The sequence below is a fragment of the Ochlerotatus camptorhynchus genome, unplaced genomic scaffold, assembly GCF_037179485.1.
Source record: "Ochlerotatus camptorhynchus isolate MF236.1 unplaced genomic scaffold, CSIRO-AGI_Acam_v1.1 ptg000365l, whole genome shotgun sequence".
Taxonomy (NCBI): Eukaryota; Metazoa; Arthropoda; class Insecta; order Diptera; family Culicidae; genus Ochlerotatus; species Ochlerotatus camptorhynchus.
Genome location: NW_027040853.1, coordinates 12,081 through 32,080, shown reverse-complemented (window position 1 = coordinate 32,080; position 20,000 = coordinate 12,081). Strand labels below are relative to the sequence as shown.

The following is a 20,000-nucleotide window of genomic DNA, read 5'->3' as shown; positions in this document are numbered from 1 at the left end:
CAGATATTTTGGCTGTTAGTTCAATAAATATTTTGGGTTTATTAGTAAAGTTTGTGACTTGATTGGCCAAGTCTGAAAGAAGATAAAGAAATTTTGGTGGAATGCCTTTTATTTGACTACCAATTTTCTGTTATTTCTTTAAGTACCCTCAATTCTGTTTTCACGCGATATTTTTTCCTTCCGTAGTTTTGAACGTGGTGCCTCAAGTTGCTACCAAATTTTGTGCAAATGTCAGGGCTGGTAGCAGGTCACTTTTTAGTGACTTGGTCACTTTTTTAAAGCCAGTCACTTTTTACACCAAAAAGTCACTAAAGTCACTATTTGCCTAAAAATAGTCACTTTAGTCACTTTTTCACTACTAAAATAGAGTGAAATTTAAAAATATCAACAAAATGTTTAAATTGAGTACTTGGCACTAAGAAAGTATACAGCAGTTTAACAAAATATACATATCTGTTAAAAAATTGATAATTTTAACCAGGGTGACCAGTGAACCGCAAAATTTTTGAACACCAGTAAATCTATTGGGAAATGCCTACAATTTCGATTAAAAATCCGGAAAAATATACCTCCTTTCCCAGAAAATAAATTGTAACTTTCCAAAGGTATTTGTCTGTGATGGATTTCAAAAGTCTTTCAAGGATGATTAAGAACTTTAAAAAATCCAAAGTAAATTTTAAGAGAATTTAAAAGGATTCTAGGATATATCGGAGAAGAATACCAAAGTACAGACTACGAAAGTCTCATGTAAAATTAAGCGCTCTGAGGACCGATTTCTTCTTCTCCGCTTAAATCTTAAGCCAGGTTTACCTATATAGTTAAACTTGGCTTAACACATACGAGCGTCGCTTTTGATTATTGTTTAAATTATTAGAGACGCAAAATTCAGCTCCGAAACAATTTTGGAAATAATTCTAATATAATTGAGAGTGCATTTTATCTAGAGATCTGAGAAGAATTCTATGATGATTGGATGAGGATTCTAATTCTAATAAGAATTCAAAATTATTTCTGAAATGTTGCTTAAGTGGACTCTGATGAAAATTCCATGAAAATCCCGTGAACTCCAAAGATGGTCTCTGTGGATAATTCTAAAATAATTCTTGGGTGATTTCTGACGATACTTCAAAGAGAATTTTAAAGAGTTCGAAATAAATTACGAGAAGAATTTCAATTGAATCGAATTTTGAGGGTTCAATACCAACGGAATTCTGAGAAGAGTTTCAAAGCTTGTGATGGATTTTTGTTTTGAGAATTCTGAGGATTCTTAGGAGAATATGAATTGAATTTACAATTGAATGCAAGGGAGAAGTCCAAGATTATTCTAAGCAAAAATTTGTGAAATTTCTGAGGTTAATTGCATGGAAATTCTAAGGATGGATTTATGGAAGGAGCCTTCAGGGAGTTCCTAGAAGAATCAATAAAAAATCGAAAATAATCTACTTTACTTTCATCTCCTCATTTGTCGTTTACAAAGTCCATTTTAATTCTGATATTTATTAAGCATTTCCAACTTCGAAAATAATCTATTCTACGAAAATAATTTCAAGAATGCAATATTATGTTTGCAAATGCTTATTTGCCTCTAAGTTTAAGAGAACGTAAATTATTCTAAAAAAGTTCTAGAGATCATTCTGAAGAAATTCTGCGAAAAGTTCATAGCAAATTATTAAAGTTATCTACTTAGATATATCAAATATTTAAAGATTTCGAACGCAGAATCAAATTCAAGATCATAAAAAATGGGAATTACTATTTGCTAGTCATCATGTATAACGTAAGCAAAAGTAAATTATTCAAATCACTTCAAATGCTCTTCACAGGAGATTCCGTTGTGAGATTCGATTAAATTAGAGAAATGTATGAAATTTGATTTTGAGTTCCATGACATACCAAGTTTATTTCAATATCAAACCGTATTTGAATTTCTAAGTTACCATATAAATGGTTACTTATTTAGTATTTACAAGTCACTATTTGGTCACTATTTCCGTAATTTTAGTCACAAAAGTCACTACTATTATATCGCATCAGCACTACCAGCCCTGAAATGTTTAAAAAAATAATAAAAAAATCAAAGAAAAATATTGTGGTAGGTATTGAACTTTCTATACTAATCCTCAATGAGCAAAATGGGGTAAAAGCAGATTTGAGTGTATCCAAATTAGCTAAAATTTTTATCGTTTGTAGCTGCTTAAAATTTGCATAAATCTGTTCGCGACAAAAAACGTTACATTTTTTTTCAAAATAAAAAAAATATGGTAAAATTTAACATTATTTTGGAATCCAAGCTAATGACTGGCTTTCAACAAGCCTAAAGTACACTTCGATATGGGTATATATATTTTTTACATTCTGGTGATAGTAGCCCCGTTGGGAATAGTTAAACAATGAATAGTTATGCCATACTGTTTTTTTTTCTTAATCATGTTTTTTTTTTATTTATTTCAGGTGGTGCATGGTGTGCAACTAGAACCACTACATGTGATACGAAAACGAAGCCTAGATCAGCCGCTTCGAATATTACTAGTCTACGATGAGTCCGTGTATCGGTTAGATTCGGATAAATTTGCTCTTATCAATGTAAGTAGATAACCTGATGCCTGGAAGAGTTTCATTGGAAGCTATATCAAATTATCATTTCGTATCTTCATTTCTAGGATACAATCTTGCCGGAGGCCGTCCGATTCTGGGAACAAGCACTGATGGTTCGCCAAACAAAAGAGATAATAAGACTGAATCGAAAGTGTGAAAGCAGCCAGGTATTTGTGAAAAATTCGCTCACCTACTGTATCGATTCCTGTAAACCCGTGACACTTTGCGGTGAAGTTCAAGTACCGGAGGACCATTTGGATGTAACTGACGGTTATTGTATTGCTTTTTTATTCAGTATTAATAATTATACCATTAATTTTAGGTATGCCGCGTTTGCAATTCTACAGGTCAAGATTGTCGTGAAGATAGCAGAACAGTTGCCGGGCTGGGAATTTCAAATGCAGATTTCGTATTTTATGTATCCGCTCGGCAATCGGACAGATGTCACAAGGGTTTAACAGTGGCATATGCAGCTCATTGTCAACAAGAAGCTGCGCTTGATCGGCCTATAGCAGGACATGCCAATCTTTGTCCTGAAAGTATAAGCACAAAGCCTCAAGAACTGCAAACGCTTCTTTCAACCGTAAAACATGAAATTCTTCATGCCTTGGGGTTTTCAGTAAGTCTGTACGCCTTTTTTCGAGATGATGAGGGAAATCCCCGAACGCCACGTAAACCCGATACTGGAAAGCCATATTTAAATGAAAAGTAAGATATATTTTGAAGTAAATATTCTTTTATTCCTTTCTCAACACGTTTTTGCTACAGATTACAAATTCACCAGTGGAGCGAAGACACCATTAAAAAAATAGTTCGTGATCAATGGGCGGTACGTGGAGGATACACCAAAAGGACAATTGATATGTTGGTAACTCCTCGCGTCACGCAGGAGGTCCGGGATCATTTCAGTTGTCAGCAGCTTGAAGGCGCTGAATTAGAAGATCAAGGTGGAGAAGGTACAGCATTGACACACTGGGAAAAGCGAGTGCTAGAGGTATTTGTTTTCATTTGCTTTGAGATTTCCACTAACAATCAACTTTATTTTTAGAATGAAGCTATGACTGGAACCCACACGCAAAGCTCGGCTTTTTCGCGAATTACGTTAGCACTGATGGAAGATTCAGGTTGGTACAAAGCAAACTACAGCATGGCCTCACCTCTCTCCTGGGGCCGAGGGCTAGGGTGTAACTTTGCGATGAAAAGTTGCAAAGATTGGATAACAGCCAACAATGCAAGGTGGGTACAGTAGGTAATAAATTGGATATTGATTATTTTAAGTGAAATTACAATATGTGAAGTGGTTAATCATGTTGGGTAGCACATCTGTGACGTAAAACGATGTTTTTTTTTTTTAATTATCGGACAAAATGGGCCGAAGGGTCTCTGAATGTTGTGAAATTTTGCGTACGGGTAGAGTTTATGTTTACTAGGGTGCCGGTGCCGTTGGCCTAGTGGTAAACGTGATTGGCTTTCACCCTAAAGGGTCTGGGTTTTATCCTAGTAGGCGCCGCCGGGTTTTTCTGAGGCATGAAATATCGGATCACGTCTTTCTTCGGGAAGTAAAGTCGTTGGTCCCCGGTCCATGAGTTGATGGGTCGATATGGTAGGGTCTAGGTGTGGGAGCTGCCTCCCTGGCATCAGTAGCAATGATAATCAGTACGTTAAACAAATCAAGGAAAAAAACAAATATATTGCTAGCCGGCACCGGTGCACAGTGGTTACCCGTAGAACAAAAGTTGGCCAAAACCTCGAAATTGTTGCAAATAGGCAAAACAAACAAAAAAACAGTTGAAATAGATGTTTTTTAGCTGTACGGAGAAAACTTGACAATCAAGACGTCACAAAAAGGAGTATAGTAGAACCAAAACCAATGCACAATGGTCCCAAAGACGTATTTAGGAAAACAAAAATGTTTGCGCCCAAACCGTCAGTTTTAGGTATATGGTTTCTTAGGAAAAGTTGCTTCATATTTATTGTTCAATCTTTTTATGTTCGTAAAATTAGGGTGGTCTATAAAATTGATGAATTGAAAATACAAACTTTTTATCATTTGAGATAGACCAAAGCAGTGTTCTAAACAGTTGTAGAACAATAAATTCAAAGCAACTTTGTTGAAGACACAACGTTTTTTCCTCTTATGGTTCATGACTTATGATTTTTTCAAACAAGCAGTTTAGGGTGGCCACTGAAATCGGTTTTCTTTGAATATCTTTTCATGGGTTAATTTTTCGTAAAAAACATTGTCCTGATTACTTTTAGAACTTTTGATGACGCATATTTTTGCTCAAGCAACTAGGTTACTATCTTTTTCGATTAGAAAGTTAAAGGCTATTTTCTTCGAAAAAATGGCTCTTTTCAATTGTCAATATCTCAAACTGAAGCATTGAAAGCATCGTTTTTTCTTCATTGTTGGTTAAAAAAACTGCAAGAGCTTTTTCTGTTCAAAGTATTTAATTTAATTTATAAAAAAGTAATATTTTTCAGCAAAACCTAGCCATACATTTTCAAATAAAAGAGATAAAAACTTAGCAAAAATATGCGTCATAAAAAGTTCTTAGAGTTTTTTTAATAATGCGTTTATTTTTCCAGGCTCATTTGCTGTAGCTTAAGGGAGCCGATATTCATTGTTTAAATAACAAAATTACTTAAAACTAACGTTAGTAAAGCGGTGCCGATTACTCGCGACTATCTCGAGGTTAGGAGTAACAAATTGTAACAAATAGGTGGCAGTGTAGGGATTGAGAACACAAGGTTTGTAGCAGTTCTTAAAGTGTCTAGCATAAAAATTTCACGAGAAATGAACGTATAAAAAGATATTTAAAGAATGCCGATTATCTAGGGGCCACCCTAACCTGCATGTTTAAAAAAAAATCAAAGCTCATGAAGCATAAGAGATAGATATATGGTGCGTGTGAGTATGTGTGTGCTTTGAAAAAGGCATTGTGAAGCTTGCTACAGTATACACCACAGATTATAAAACTAAAAAACGGATATTTTCCAAAGAACACTTTACTTGTTATTCCTAATTTCAACATCTTTCGCAAAAAATCGCAAGACACATTAAAGCCTATCTGAAAGCTAACTTTTCTAGCTATCTTTTGGCTACTAAAAAAATAGTGGTGGATGTGTCCGTCATATGTTTTGCTTAGTCTAAATGTGAAAAAAGTATATTTTTGCTAATTTTTTAATAGAAACTGTCACTTAAAACAGTGCAGACACTCTTTTTTACCATGCATTTGATGTGAAATAAACCGAGGAATATTTCTTCTGAAGCAACCAAGTTGATAAACACTTAATTTTTTGCTATATTTTTAGCAAAACAGTAACAAGAAAAAATACGATTTTTTTTTCAAAAAAAAATGTGATATGGCTACTCTATAACAACCATAAAAAATATGTAATCAACAAAACTGCACAAATCATTCAATTTAAGATACTCTTAATATGTAAAAATGATCAAAAAATATTGAAATTAAAAAATGACAACTATAATTTTTAAGGTTTTGGCCAGCCAAGAACCACTGTGCGGTGGTGTAGCGGTAAGCGTGACTGCTTTCTCACGCCAATGGGCCTGGGTTCAATCCCAGCCGAGGTTGGTGGGATTTTTCTGACGCATTAAAATCTCTGGTCACGTCTTCCTTCGGAAGGGGAAGTAAAGTCGTTGGTCCCGGCCCATGTGAGTTGAATGTTGAATGAGTGCGATATCCTACGCAGGTTTGGAAGATGCCTTCCTGCACATTCGACTGCCGTCAATGGGTGGCAATCGCTGTCCGTCGGTGATTGGCACTAGATTGCGGAACAGAGACCGACGTTAAAAAAATATATATTGCTCATGTTGCTCTAGTTGCCATTCTTTTAAGGGTTTCTCCTATAGCATCGCAAGGGCCTTTGTCGTGTGAAGCAGCAAACAAATGCCATTCAATTTTTACGTTGTGTCTGTCCTTGATCCCACAAATAGACATGTGCAAGGATCAACGGAAGTTCACGCACTAAAAAAAATGACACAACTGCGGGGCCATTTTTACTAAAAATGCTCGCGTATCATTTGAAAAGGGCATATCAACGTTTATAAACAACTTGCTAAGCCCTTTTTCACGCGAACCCTAGTACGCCATTTTAAGTGCATCAATGGCAAATTTTTCGTGGCATTTTAATATTAAACGACATTAACATATAAGGGGTCCTGAAAACTTGTTTTATTTAGCGGAATTTCAGTTGAAGGATATTCGGCTTACAATCCTTCACTAGTCAGATTTTGAATGCACCTCTTGTTGCAATATTGCCCATAATTAGCCGAAACGAAATTTAAAGGAAGCAACTTTTATTTCGTTTACGGCACAATATATTAAACTTCGAGGTTATAAACAATCGATATGTTTTAATTCTTTTTGTATTTCAAATTCAAATCAATTTACATTCATGTTTTAACTAGGTACTCCAGCTACAAAAGTAACGTACGGATATATGTACCTATGTTTTTTTTTCGTTACTAACATGAAAGTTCATTTATCGTGTTGGCTCAAGAGTAATATTTAAAAAGGGTATATTTGTTTTCACATACACTAACTTAAAAATTTGGTTCTCAGAAGAAGCTGTAAAGAATGTATTGAGATTTGTAGAAAAATATAAACTGCTAAAGCTTACAACGTTGGATTTTTTATTTATGACTTAGTCATAACTAGCATGTTGCTCTAGTTATTCTAGGATGAACTAACTTTAGATAAAGATGTCCTAGCTCAACGTCCTAGCTCTTCGGTATTTTGCACAAGGATTTTAGCATCTGATTTGGATTCAGGGAGCCCAAATTTAATAAAATCAGTAACTAGATTTTTCTCGAAAGTAATTTGAGGAGTTTGTCAATTTTACCCCTTACCTATATTTTCAAATTAAAGATTTCAAAACTGTCCTAAAAGTAATCAAAATACTCAATAAGATAAATAATCATTCAGAACGGTTGTTTTTTTTTTTTTTTTATAGTCACTTTAACACTCTTGGGTCATTCGTGACTTGTCCGGGGGTGAGATTTGAACTCGTGACTTTGGCGTGAGAGGTATGGATGTTAACCACTATGCCGGGGTCGCCCCCGCAGAACGGTATACATGACTACTAGTTTGATTACTATAAGTTTGTCAATTTCGTTAAATATATTTATATTTGAAGTGTTAAGGTTTAAGACCGATTTTTTTTTTCATTTCCTCGAGGGCTGCGTAATATATCTGAATTTTAATGGTGATGTAATCATTTATGCATGCAAACTTCCTTTTCCCGTAACTAGCAAGTTGCTAGCAGTGGAAAACAGGAGGTTGTAAAGCTGATCCACCCTAATGTACATACTTGTAAAAACGGTCATGAAAACATGAAAACTTAACAAAACATTTAGGTACTTTATTTGAAAATGTATTAGGTATTCCTTTGGATCTCCCTATGAATTATATATTAACAGTAGGGTATAAGTTTCTGAACGAAATGACGTTGAGATTAGCTGCTAATATCTGGTAACCTGCAAGACAGTATTAAAAAATTATAAAAACGGACGTAAATCCTAAAACAAAGTGATAGCGATTTTCTTCCTTCTGTAAAAATGTGCATTTTCAAAGGATTTACACCTTTGTGGAACATTGAAAAAATACAAAAATCCAAACAGAATGTATGGCAAAAAAAAACGCTTTTTAAGGGGATACCGTTCGTACTTCATTTTCACCCTTTAACTTCGTCTTCAACAAAGTTTCTTAAAATGACTTAGTCTACATCAGTGGTGCTCATGCCCATTCTTTCAATAGCTGTCTCTTTGCTTATGCAAAATAAAGTACTTAAAAATGAAGAAACAGTATAGAAGACATCAAAATCGCTCACGGCGGTGCGTTGACACACAGTAGATTGGGAACATTGTGCAGAACAACTTCATAGGGCTCATAGGGCTAGGTCACCAGCGAAAATCACTGTCCGGCCATACTGCTGCAGGGTTGAGATATAGATTTGGTTTCACAAAACAATAACCAAATTATTAAAATGCCGGATAGTTAGAAAGTTATTGAATACTTAGAGGATATGGGTATCCATTTCATCATAAAAATCATATTTTATTTTAATGGTATAAATATATTCATGTCTGTATTAAGCATACATATCTAAATTGATTGTTTTCTCTACATGCAGCCTAATAGCAGGATTTTCCGATATTGCAAAGTAAATAAAATAAGCGTATTCGAAATTGGGATGTTTTTAAAAAGATTATAATAAACCGTCTTTATATTTTCAGAGGTCGTTCTATTCATCCGTTCTGTGCAAAGGTGAAACGTGATCCGCTGCAAACGGAGTGTACTGACGATCGTAGCTCGGTGGCACTGTGCAATCTTATCCGCCATGAAAGCCCATTGCCTAAACAGTATCAAAATTTCGATTCCCTGGCACATGTTCCCACTGGTGAGGAGGCTTACTATGGAGGATCCGTATCGCTTGCAGACCATTGTCCGTATATTCAAGAGTTTACGTGGCGAAGTAGAAACGTCGTTGTTCGAGGATCACAGTGTCAGTTTGAGGATAACAATCCTAGTAAGTACCAATATTAGTATTCATCGTCCATCCTCAGTAAGAAAATTATGTCTGGTTGAAAAATATAATACATTCGAAAATAGCCAGTACAAGTGCAAGTAGGTACCGTGCAAGTGGTGGTGCTATTTGGTCAGGAACTGCTGCCTACCTGCTTAACTTATATTCGGATTTTGTTTTTTTTTTCAATCAAATAGGGGAATTTACGTATTCTCGGCAACCTAAGCAGCGACCTTCTTTCTATAGCCTTTTTCTCTAAGGAACGCACACATATGCAGTATTGGTTTGTTTACAATCTTTTGCTGCCAGCTGCTCTAACAATTTCAGTCGAAAGAATTGTCAAAAACTGTTTTGAAACGCTTTTACAAAGCTCCAACCTTCTCTAGTGAGAGCGAGTATTGTCGGCAACCAGTTTTTCTTCGGCAACCGTTCCATTTGAACTGCATGTAAATCTGCTGTTCTATTATCGGCAACTTGAAATCAGCTACAATTTGTAGTGCGTGTGTTGCATTTCAAGAAAACCTTGCTAGATTGCTTTTTCTCAGTGGTAAAAATATAGTCAAATTGAAGCTGAAAGCATAAAGAATCGTTTGCATGCATTCAGCGAAGTGTTTTCGTAAGAAAATCCAGTGAAAATAGTGTTTCAATTTGTGTTGTTGAAAATAGTCTGTCATGCCAAAGCCGTCATTTCCCCTATGAAAGAACAGCTATGATCAAAAGAAAAAAATCATACTCGAAGCGCAAGTGCAAGTACTATTTTATAACGCTTAACGATTATTTTGCCATCTTTTTGCATGAGCTGTTGTATTCGAATAACCTAATATTCGAAGATGTTGGTTCTTTCAATAAAATACGAACGAACAGCTCACGTTCAAATGAAATGAAAATAATCATTTATCCTTTAAGTCTCACAAGGTGTTTCTTAATTTAAAAATATCATTCGGTAGAACAAAATATGTTACTTTCTACTCAAATTTATGGATCCAGCTGAAAACAAGAAACACATAATTTTAGGTAGCTCACAGATTTATTGGTAAGATGACTGCACTAAGGGTAATAAATGTAAAAATATTAACTTTTATTTATCACTTTATTTGCTTTAAATACACACATTTTCATTGAACATCGTATCAGTAATTCGTATGACATCAAAGAGTCTCCTGCAAAAAATTAGCATGCATGATGTTTTGGTATGTCGGAAAAAGCATATATCAATACCTGAACAGGAGAAACGCAGCATTAAAAGTTCTTCAAATCTTACAGGATTTTAGATCTTTTTTGAAGTTCTATAAGCCAAACAACATTTTGTGGGATATGTACAAAGATATGTTAAAAACATATTTATCGCTAGCCAAATTGTCCTGGAGATATTTTATAGGTCAACAAAATTTTGCTCGATTTACACTCATAATTTTTGAGCATTTTGTGCTTCACGTAGACTCATAACATCATTTAAATTATAAATTTTGTTTAAAAATAACATTGTTGGATTTTGATCCAAATCATCCAAATCATCCAAATCATCTAGTGAAAGAAAATAATAGACTTTGTGTAATTTTGAGCATTTTTGATACTTTACCACAGTGAAAGATATAATATGAAAATAGTAAACAGATGTGTAAACAAGAGAATATAATTATGTTTATGATATAAACTTGATTGATTCCAACATTGCAAGTTTTATAACGGTTTAAAAGATTCTTCAAAACTAAATTATAGCCTACAAGACTATGATAAATCCAAAATTGTGCAATTTGGGTATTCTCGCATTTTTCCCTTTTTTCCCGGGAAATCAGAATTCCCAGATTTAAAACGAAATCTACTACGAGCTACTTTTAAACGAAATTTCATCTACAATTACAAAATTCCGATGAATGTGGGCGTCTTAGTGAAATACCTGTATAAAGAAAGAGAGTAGGATTAATAATTTCCATTGAATTTCACCAGGGTTGCTTCCACTCACTTGCTATAAAAAGATGTTTTTCGCTATTGTGCAATCAGTAGATGTTATAATGGTATATTGTACTTTTAAGTAACAGGAAGAGGGTGTAAAGTATGTGTATGACTCATAAAACCTGTCAATTTCGCTTTCAGAGCGTCACAATCGGCGATCTTATGATTCGTGAGCGTTCACTCTGAGTGAGCGCTCACGAGTCGTAAAATCGCTGATTGTGACGCACTGGAAGCAATATTGACAGATTTTATGTGTCAAACATATACTTCATGACCTCTTCTTGTAACTTACAAGTACTAATGGGCATTAAACTATTTCATGATTTCATAATTCCCAAAAACATATTATTATAGCAAGTGAGTGGAAGCAACCTTGAATTTCACTACTTTATTTGCTTATCCTGGCCAGATATGCGTATTTCATCTACAATGTGCAGACTTCTTCGATGTGTTGTACTAACCTCGACCCGAAACCAAGTTAGTCCAGCGACGCTTGTTAGAACACTGCGATGAAAACCAAATAAGAAACATGCATTCCTTGACTCATCGCATCAACGGATTCAACAGACCAAAAAGTTTCTCAAAGAGGAACAAAATGTGGTTTCCTTAGTTTGTTGTTACGTTGAGGAAGCCATCCGAATAGCCGTCCTCAGTTTTATAGAGGAAAGTCGATGCAAAGCGGAGGAAGAGCGCACGGCATTGAAAACTGAGTGAAGTTGGAATTTTACTTTTCTCTTTTTCTACTTTATATTGATATAAAATATATCTCTATTTATCAACCTGCTAAACATTCGTTTATGGGTTATGTCAGGAAAATGGTACTTTTTGAATAATTTTACTATAAGTATTTTTTTGTCGGGGAAATGGGACATTCGGGGAAATGGCATTTAGGAAAATGGGGTATTCGTGGTAATGGTGTTCCGGTTTCTGGCGTTCTGGGAAACGATATTGGGGGAAATTACATTCGGGGTAATTCGGACACATTCTAATTTCATCCATATTAATATCCTTTGCTATAAATTTAATTTCAGAACCAGAGAAGAATTTTGCGTTGGAATCATACGGATCGGATTCAAAATGTTTCGACCATAGTGAACATATGTGGGAAGAACGATCCTGTCGGCAGACCCGTGAATGGCAGCACTGGGGATCTGGATGCTATCGATACAAATGTGAACGAGGTCGTCTACATATCATAATTGCGAATTATTCATACGAGTGCTTCTACGCTGGACAAGAACTTACCGTACAGCTGATGGCTGGTGGTTGGTTACATAAGGGGGCGGTAGTATGTCCATCTTGCAAAGAAGTGTGCAATTATGAGTTTGAACAACGCGGAGAACGATGTAAAACTAGCGAAGAAGCACCTCCATCTAGTTATTATCCGAAGAATGAGCTGAAATGTAGCGCAGCTAGTATTGTACGTCCAACGCATAAATTTAATGCATTGATTTCGTTGTTAGCCGTTGGAGTATCAGTTGTAATGCGATTAAGAAGATAACTTTTCATTCCGTACTAGAAAATGTAGAAATCGTACTATTTTAAGTTCATAATTTATGTGAGTCTAACATCATGTGATAGTATTCATCTGTGTTTTTTTGTTTTAAACGCACAAGAGAAGCTTTTATTTAGTTGTAAACTTATTAGTCACTGATTGTAAATATTCGACTATTCTGTAAATAACATTTTTTCATAACAATGAAATAAATTTTAAAGAACAGAGTTTTGTACATAGTTAGGTACTAAAAAGACATCAGCCGTTATTGATAAAGACAGCCAGATGGATCTCACTCTAAATAAATTCCACAACGGTAAGCAAGCGATTTGCCAGAATAAAAAGTTTAGGATATAAGTAGAAAATTTTCTAATTAATGTGCGATGACTTCAATCAGATAAAGTCAAATATACAGAACTGCAATTTTGTTCTATTTGTGCAGGCCTCATTAAATCGGTGCCGTTATAGTTTGACTTTGAAAAGTGAGAAAGTTAGGGATTGAATGTTAAACTGCCAAAGTTTTGTTGATCGAACAATGTAAATAAGGTGTATAAGAATGAATATAGAGATTTCCAATATAATTATAAAATAATTTCTATTTATTCTCGATGCGATTTGCTATTTGGTGACAGGCAGACTCTGTATGCCGTGTTTTGATTCGAAACATATTAGTTTCCGTTGTTGCCTGATGACGATGATAGACAAATCGGCTACCTATCGTTTCCAGATCGACTGGAGTAAGTCATCAGAGTACTAATTGAAAGGGTTATTCGATTATTCGGTGGATCGCGGATATCCGCATAATATTGTTCTGGATAGCCGATTTGTTTTACTGTTTACTGTAGCACGGCTTTATAACATTGACAAATTTTACAAATAAACAATTATATTTTAACATGAATGTTTCAATCAAGAAGTTAAGCAGTAATTCTAGCGAATATTTATCATTTTATCAATACAAATATTTCAACATACTAAACTGGGAGAAAGATTACCATATATCCACGTATGTCATTCTTTGTATCTGTAACGTTGTGTGCTAGCTCCACCCAATAATACCCGACATTATACTAATTGATCATTGTGAATTTGGTAGTACATACTTAAGTTCTAGTGGGGCAAGAGTACCACGTTAACGTTCGTTCTATACATGCCAAATTGTGGATAATTATAGAAGTTTGTATACCGTATTGCAAGTTCATAAATCAGCAATGTAGTTTAAATTAAATCTCGTCAAAAGTTGTTTACGAATTTTTCAAAATGTCTTAAATCTTTTTTTGAAACTGCAATGGGGTAAGAGTGTCCTAAGGGGCAAAAGGGCCAAGTGAAATCGATTAATGCTTGTTTATAAACATAGCCTTTGGAATATTAATTATGCTAAGCTGTTATTGTTTACTCAATTTATCTATTAAATTTTACAATATTATTCAATACATAACAAATGAACCATGTTTACCAATGAAAACGAATGATAAGCATTGTTTGTGATATTTTAGTAAGCTGGTTAAGCCAAATTTGTTGAAAACAAGCTTACAGAAGAGTTAAATCCACAATGCTGCAATTTATTTGACAATTTTGTATAATTTTATTCATAAATGGGGTGGCATTCTTGTCCCGTGTGAAGTTCGTTTTAAAGAAAGTGATTTTTGACCATTTATAGAAAATATTTAGCTATTCCTTGCTATTATTGTTTCAATTAATCGTTAATAGAGATGCCTCAATGCAGGAATTCTTGAAAAAATATGTGGAAATTCGAAAATCCTTATCTTATTATGTCTAATTATTACAAATAATTTCGATTTTCGACCCATCAGCACAACATGAATTTTTGTAAGACTTCATTTTGGACAGAACTTTCTATAATGCTGCATAGGAAAACTAATCATAGTTTCTTGGAGGAGCTAGCATTGCAAATATGTTTATTTTCAAAATTAGTGGGATGACCGAGGGGGTGGCACTCTTGCCCCATATTGCTATCTTACCCCACCTGACCATACTGGCAACTGACTGCAGGGAACAAGCGACTTTTTTTCAAAAAACAATATTACCTAAATAGATTAGAATTAACAATAAAGAGTTAAAAAAAAGGGCGTAACAGCTTTTGTAAACAATGACTTCTAGAAAGTCAAGGCTCGCCCATGTAAATTAACATTACCATCGGGTAGGGAAAGACCTCGCATAATAGGAATGAGGATGATGTTCCAATGTATCTCCAGATACATACAGCTGGAATTAGGTCGTAATGGTATTTGTAAACAATGACTTCTCTTGATGATTTCTAGGAATTCAACACACGTCAACGCAAACCAACATCTGGGTGATGCGGAGTGTTTTTTGTTCAACGTTGGCTGCGCTGAAATAATCGATTAAGCGCCATCAGTTTGCAGGAAAAACTGCCAAACTGCATTTTATGTAAAGCTCACAATGGCAAGTGTAACTAGGCGTCGATGCTGAGGTATGGAGGTCCTGCATGGGTTACAGCGCTGGCAACCAAGCAGAATTTAACAAAACTGAACAGTACGCACCGGCTCATGGCTATGCGAGTCGTGAGTGCGTACAGAACCATCTCGTCGGAGGCAGTATATGTTATCGTCGGAATGATCCCTATCGGTATCACCCTGGCGGAGGACAGCGAATGCTAAAAGCGGAGATTTGAACTCGTGACTTTGGCGTGAGAGGTATGGATGTTAACCACTATGCCGGGGTCGCCCCCGCAGAACGGTATACATGACTACTAGTTTGATTACTATAAGTTTGTCAATTTCGTTAAATATATTTATATTTGAAGTGTTAAGGTTTAAGACCGATTTTTTTTTTCATTTCCTCGAGGGCTGCGTAATATATCTGAATTTTAATGGTGATGTAATCATTTATGCATGCAAACTTCCTTTTCCCGTAACTAGCAAGTTGCTAGCAGTGGAAAACAGGAGGTTGTAAAGCTGATCCACCCTAATGTACATACTTGTAAAAACGGTCATGAAAACATGAAAACTTAACAAAACATTTAGGTACTTTATTTGAAAATGTATTAGGTATTCCTTTGGATCTCCCTATGAATTATATATTAACAGTAGGGTATAAGTTTCTGAACGAAATGACGTTGAGATTAGCTGCTAATATCTGGTAACCTGCAAGACAGTATTAAAAAATTATAAAAACGGACGTAAATCCTAAAACAAAGTGATAGCGATTTTCTTCCTTCTGTAAAAATGTGCATTTTCAAAGGATTTACACCTTTGTGGAACATTGAAAAAATACAAAAATCCAAACAGAATGTATGGCAAAAAAAAACGCTTTTTAAGGGGATACCGTTCGTACTTCATTTTCACCCTTTAACTTCGTCTTCAACAAAGTTTCTTAAAATGACTTAGTCTACATCAGTGGTGCTCATGCCCATTCTTTCAATAGCTGTCTCTTTGCTTATGCAAAATAAAGTACTTAAAAATGAAGAAACAGTATAGAAGACATCAAAATCGCTCACGGCGGTGCGTTGACACACAGTAGATTGGGAACATTGTGCAGAACAACTTCATAGGGCTCATAGGGCTAGGTCACCAGCGAAAATCACTGTCCGGCCATACTGCTGCAGGGTTGAGATATAGATTTGGTTTCACAAAACAATAACCAAATTATTAAAATGCCGGATAGTTAGAAAGTTATTGAATACTTAGAGGATATGGGTATCCATTTCATCATAAAAATCATATTTTATTTTAATGGTATAAATATATTCATGTCTGTATTAAGCATACATATCTAAATTGATTGTTTTCTCTACATGCAGCCTAATAGCAGGATTTTCCGATATTGCAAAGTAAATAAAATAAGCGTATTCGAAATTGGGATGTTTTTAAAAAGATTATAATAAACCGTCTTTATATTTTCAGAGGTCGTTCTATTCATCCGTTCTGTGCAAAGGTGAAACGTGATCCGCTGCAAACGGAGTGTACTGACGATCGTAGCTCGGTGGCACTGTGCAATCTTATCCGCCATGAAAGCCCATTGCCTAAACAGTATCAAAATTTCGATTCCCTGGCACATGTTCCCACTGGTGAGGAGGCTTACTATGGAGGATCCGTATCGCTTGCAGACCATTGTCCGTATATTCAAGAGTTTACGTGGCGAAGTAGAAACGTCGTTGTTCGAGGATCACAGTGTCAGTTTGAGGATAACAATCCTAGTAAGTACCAATATTAGTATTCATCGTCCATCCTCAGTAAGAAAATTATGTCTGGTTGAAAAATATAATACATTCGAAAATAGCCAGTACAAGTGCAAGTAGGTACCGTGCAAGTGGTGGTGCTATTTGGTCAGGAACTGCTGCCTACCTGCTTAACTTATATTCGGATTTTGTTTTTTTTTTCAATCAAATAGGGGAATTTACGTATTCTCGGCAACCTAAGCAGCGACCTTCTTTCTATAGCCTTTTTCTCTAAGGAACGCACACATATGCAGTATTGGTTTGTTTACAATCTTTTGCTGCCAGCTGCTCTAACAATTTCAGTCGAAAGAATTGTCAAAAACTGTTTTGAAACGCTTTTACAAAGCTCCAACCTTCTCTAGTGAGAGCGAGTATTGTCGGCAACCAGTTTTTCTTCGGCAACCGTTCCATTTGAACTGCATGTAAATCTGCTGTTCTATTATCGGCAACTTGAAATCAGCTACAATTTGTAGTGCGTGTGTTGCATTTCAAGAAAACCTTGCTAGATTGCTTTTTCTCAGTGGTAAAAATATAGTCAAATTGAAGCTGAAAGCATAAAGAATCGTTTGCATGCATTCAGCGAAGTGTTTTCGTAAGAAAATCCAGTGAAAATAGTGTTTCAATTTGTGTTGTTGAAAATAGTCTGTCATGCCAAAGCCGTCATTTCCCCTATGAAAGAACAGCTATGATCAAAAGAAAAAAATCATACTCGAAGCGCAAGTGCAAGTACTATTTTATAACGCTTAACGATTATTTTGCCATCTTTTTGCATGAGCTGTTGTATTCGAATAACCTAATATTCGAAGATGTTGGTTCTTTCAATAAAATACGAACGAACAGCTCACGTTCAAATGAAATGAAAATAATCATTTATCCTTTAAGTCTCACAAGGTGTTTCTTAATTTAAAAATATCATTCGGTAGAACAAAATATGTTACTTTCTACTCAAATTTATGGATCCAGCTGAAAACAAGAAACACATAATTTTAGGTAGCTCACAGATTTATTGGTAAGATGACTGCACTAAGGGTAATAAATGTAAAAATATTAACTTTTATTTATCACTTTATTTGCTTTAAATACACACATTTTCATTGAACATCGTATCAGTAATTCGTATGACATCAAAGAGTCTCCTGCAAAAAATTAGCATGCATGATGTTTTGGTATGTCGGAAAAAGCATATATCAATACCTGAACAGGAGAAACGCAGCATTAAAAGTTCTTCAAATCTTACAGGATTTTAGATCTTTTTTGAAGTTCTATAAGCCAAACAACATTTTGTGGGATATGTACAAAGATATGTTAAAAACATATTTATCGCTAGCCAAATTGTCCTGGAGATATTTTATAGGTCAACAAAATTTTGCTCGATTTACACTCATAATTTTTGAGCATTTTGTGCTTCACGTAGACTCATAACATCATTTAAATTATAAATTTTGTTTAAAAATAACATTGTTGGATTTTGATCCAAATCATCCAAATCATCCAAATCATCTAGTGAAAGAAAATAATAGACTTTGTGTAATTTTGAGCATTTTTGATACTTTACCACAGTGAAAGATATAATATGAAAATAGTAAACAGATGTGTAAACAAGAGAATATAATTATGTTTATGATATAAACTTGATTGATTCCAACATTGCAAGTTTTATAACGGTTTAAAAGATTCTTCAAAACTAAATTATAGCCTACAAGACTATGATAAATCCAAAATTGTGCAATTTGGGTATTCTCGCATTTTTCCCTTTTTTCCCGGGAAATCAGAATTCCCAGATTTAAAACGAAATCTACTACGAGCTACTTTTAAACGAAATTTCATCTACAATTACAAAATTCCGATGAATGTGGGCGTCTTAGTGAAATACCTGTATAAAGAAAGAGAGTAGGATTAATAATTTCCATTGAATTTCACCAGGGTTGCTTCCACTCACTTGCTATAAAAAGATGTTTTTCGCTATTGTGCAATCAGTAGATGTTATAATGGTATATTGTACTTTTAAGTAACAGGAAGAGGGTGTAAAGTATGTGTATGACTCATAAAACCTGTCAATTTCGCTTTCAGAGCGTCACAATCGGCGATCTTATGATTCGTGAGCGTTCACTCTGAGTGAGCGCTCACGAGTCGTAAAATCGCTGATTGTGACGCACTGGAAGCAATATTGACAGATTTTATGTGTCAAACATATACTTCATGACCTCTTCTTGTAACTTACAAGTACTAATGGGCATTAAACTATTTCATGATTTCATAATTCCCAAAAACATATTATTATAGCAAGTGAGTGGAAGCAACCTTGAATTTCACTACTTTATTTGCTTATCCTGGCCAGATATGCGTATTTCATCTACAATGTGCAGACTTCTTCGATGTGTTGTACTAACCTCGACCCGAAACCAAGTTAGTCCAGCGACGCTTGTTAGAACACTGCGATGAAAACCAAATAAGAAACATGCATTCCTTGACTCATCGCATCAACGGATTCAACAGACCAAAAAGTTTCTCAAAGAGGAACAAAATGTGGTTTCCTTAGTTTGTTGTTACGTTGAGGAAGCCATCCGAATAGCCGTCCTCAGTTTTATAGAGGAAAGTCGATGCAAAGCGGAGGAAGAGCGCACGGCATTGAAAACTGAGTGAAGTTGGAATTTTACTTTTCTCTTTTTCTACTTTATATTGATATAAAATATATCTCTATTTATCAACCTGCTAAACATTCGTTTATGGGTTATGTCAGGAAAATGGTACTTTTTGAATAATTTTACTATAAGTATTTTTTTGTCGGGGAAATGGGACATTCGGGGAAATGGCATTTAGGAAAATGGGGTATTCGTGGTAATGGTGTTCCGGTTTCTGGCGTTCTGGGAAACGATATTGGGGGAAATTACATTCGGGGTAATTCGGACACATTCTAATTTCATCCATATTAATATCCTTTGCTATAAATTTAATTTCAGAACCAGAGAAGAATTTTGCGTTGGAATCATACGGATCGGATTCAAAATGTTTCGACCATAGTGAACATATGTGGGAAGAACGATCCTGTCGGCAGACCCGTGAATGGCAGCACTGGGGATCTGGATGCTATCGATACAAATGTGAACGAGGTCGTCTACATATCATAATTGCGAATTATTCATACGAGTGCTTCTACGCTGGACAAGAACTTACCGTACAGCTGATGGCTGGTGGTTGGTTACATAA

General features: G+C 35.2%; 1 protein-coding gene across 1 annotated transcript in view; it reads left to right on the top strand.

The window, feature by feature from the left end:
• Positions 1-13,178, top strand: part of Invadolysin (leishmanolysin-like peptidase, invadolysin) — a 91,399-nt gene extending 78,221 nt beyond the window's left edge. Inside the window, exons 2-8 of the mRNA XM_065232203.1 lie at positions 2,452-2,583; positions 2,661-2,855; positions 2,918-3,303; positions 3,364-3,589; positions 3,644-3,831; positions 8,855-9,147; positions 12,129-13,178. Coding sequence (XP_065088275.1) covers positions 2,452-2,583; positions 2,661-2,855; positions 2,918-3,303; positions 3,364-3,589; positions 3,644-3,831; positions 8,855-9,147; positions 12,129-12,598 — 1,890 coding nt within the window. The 3' untranslated portion in view covers positions 12,599-13,178. The remainder of the gene's footprint in view (positions 1-2,451; positions 2,584-2,660; positions 2,856-2,917; positions 3,304-3,363; positions 3,590-3,643; positions 3,832-8,854; positions 9,148-12,128) is intronic.
• The last annotated feature ends 6,822 nt before the right edge of the window (positions 13,179-20,000 follow it).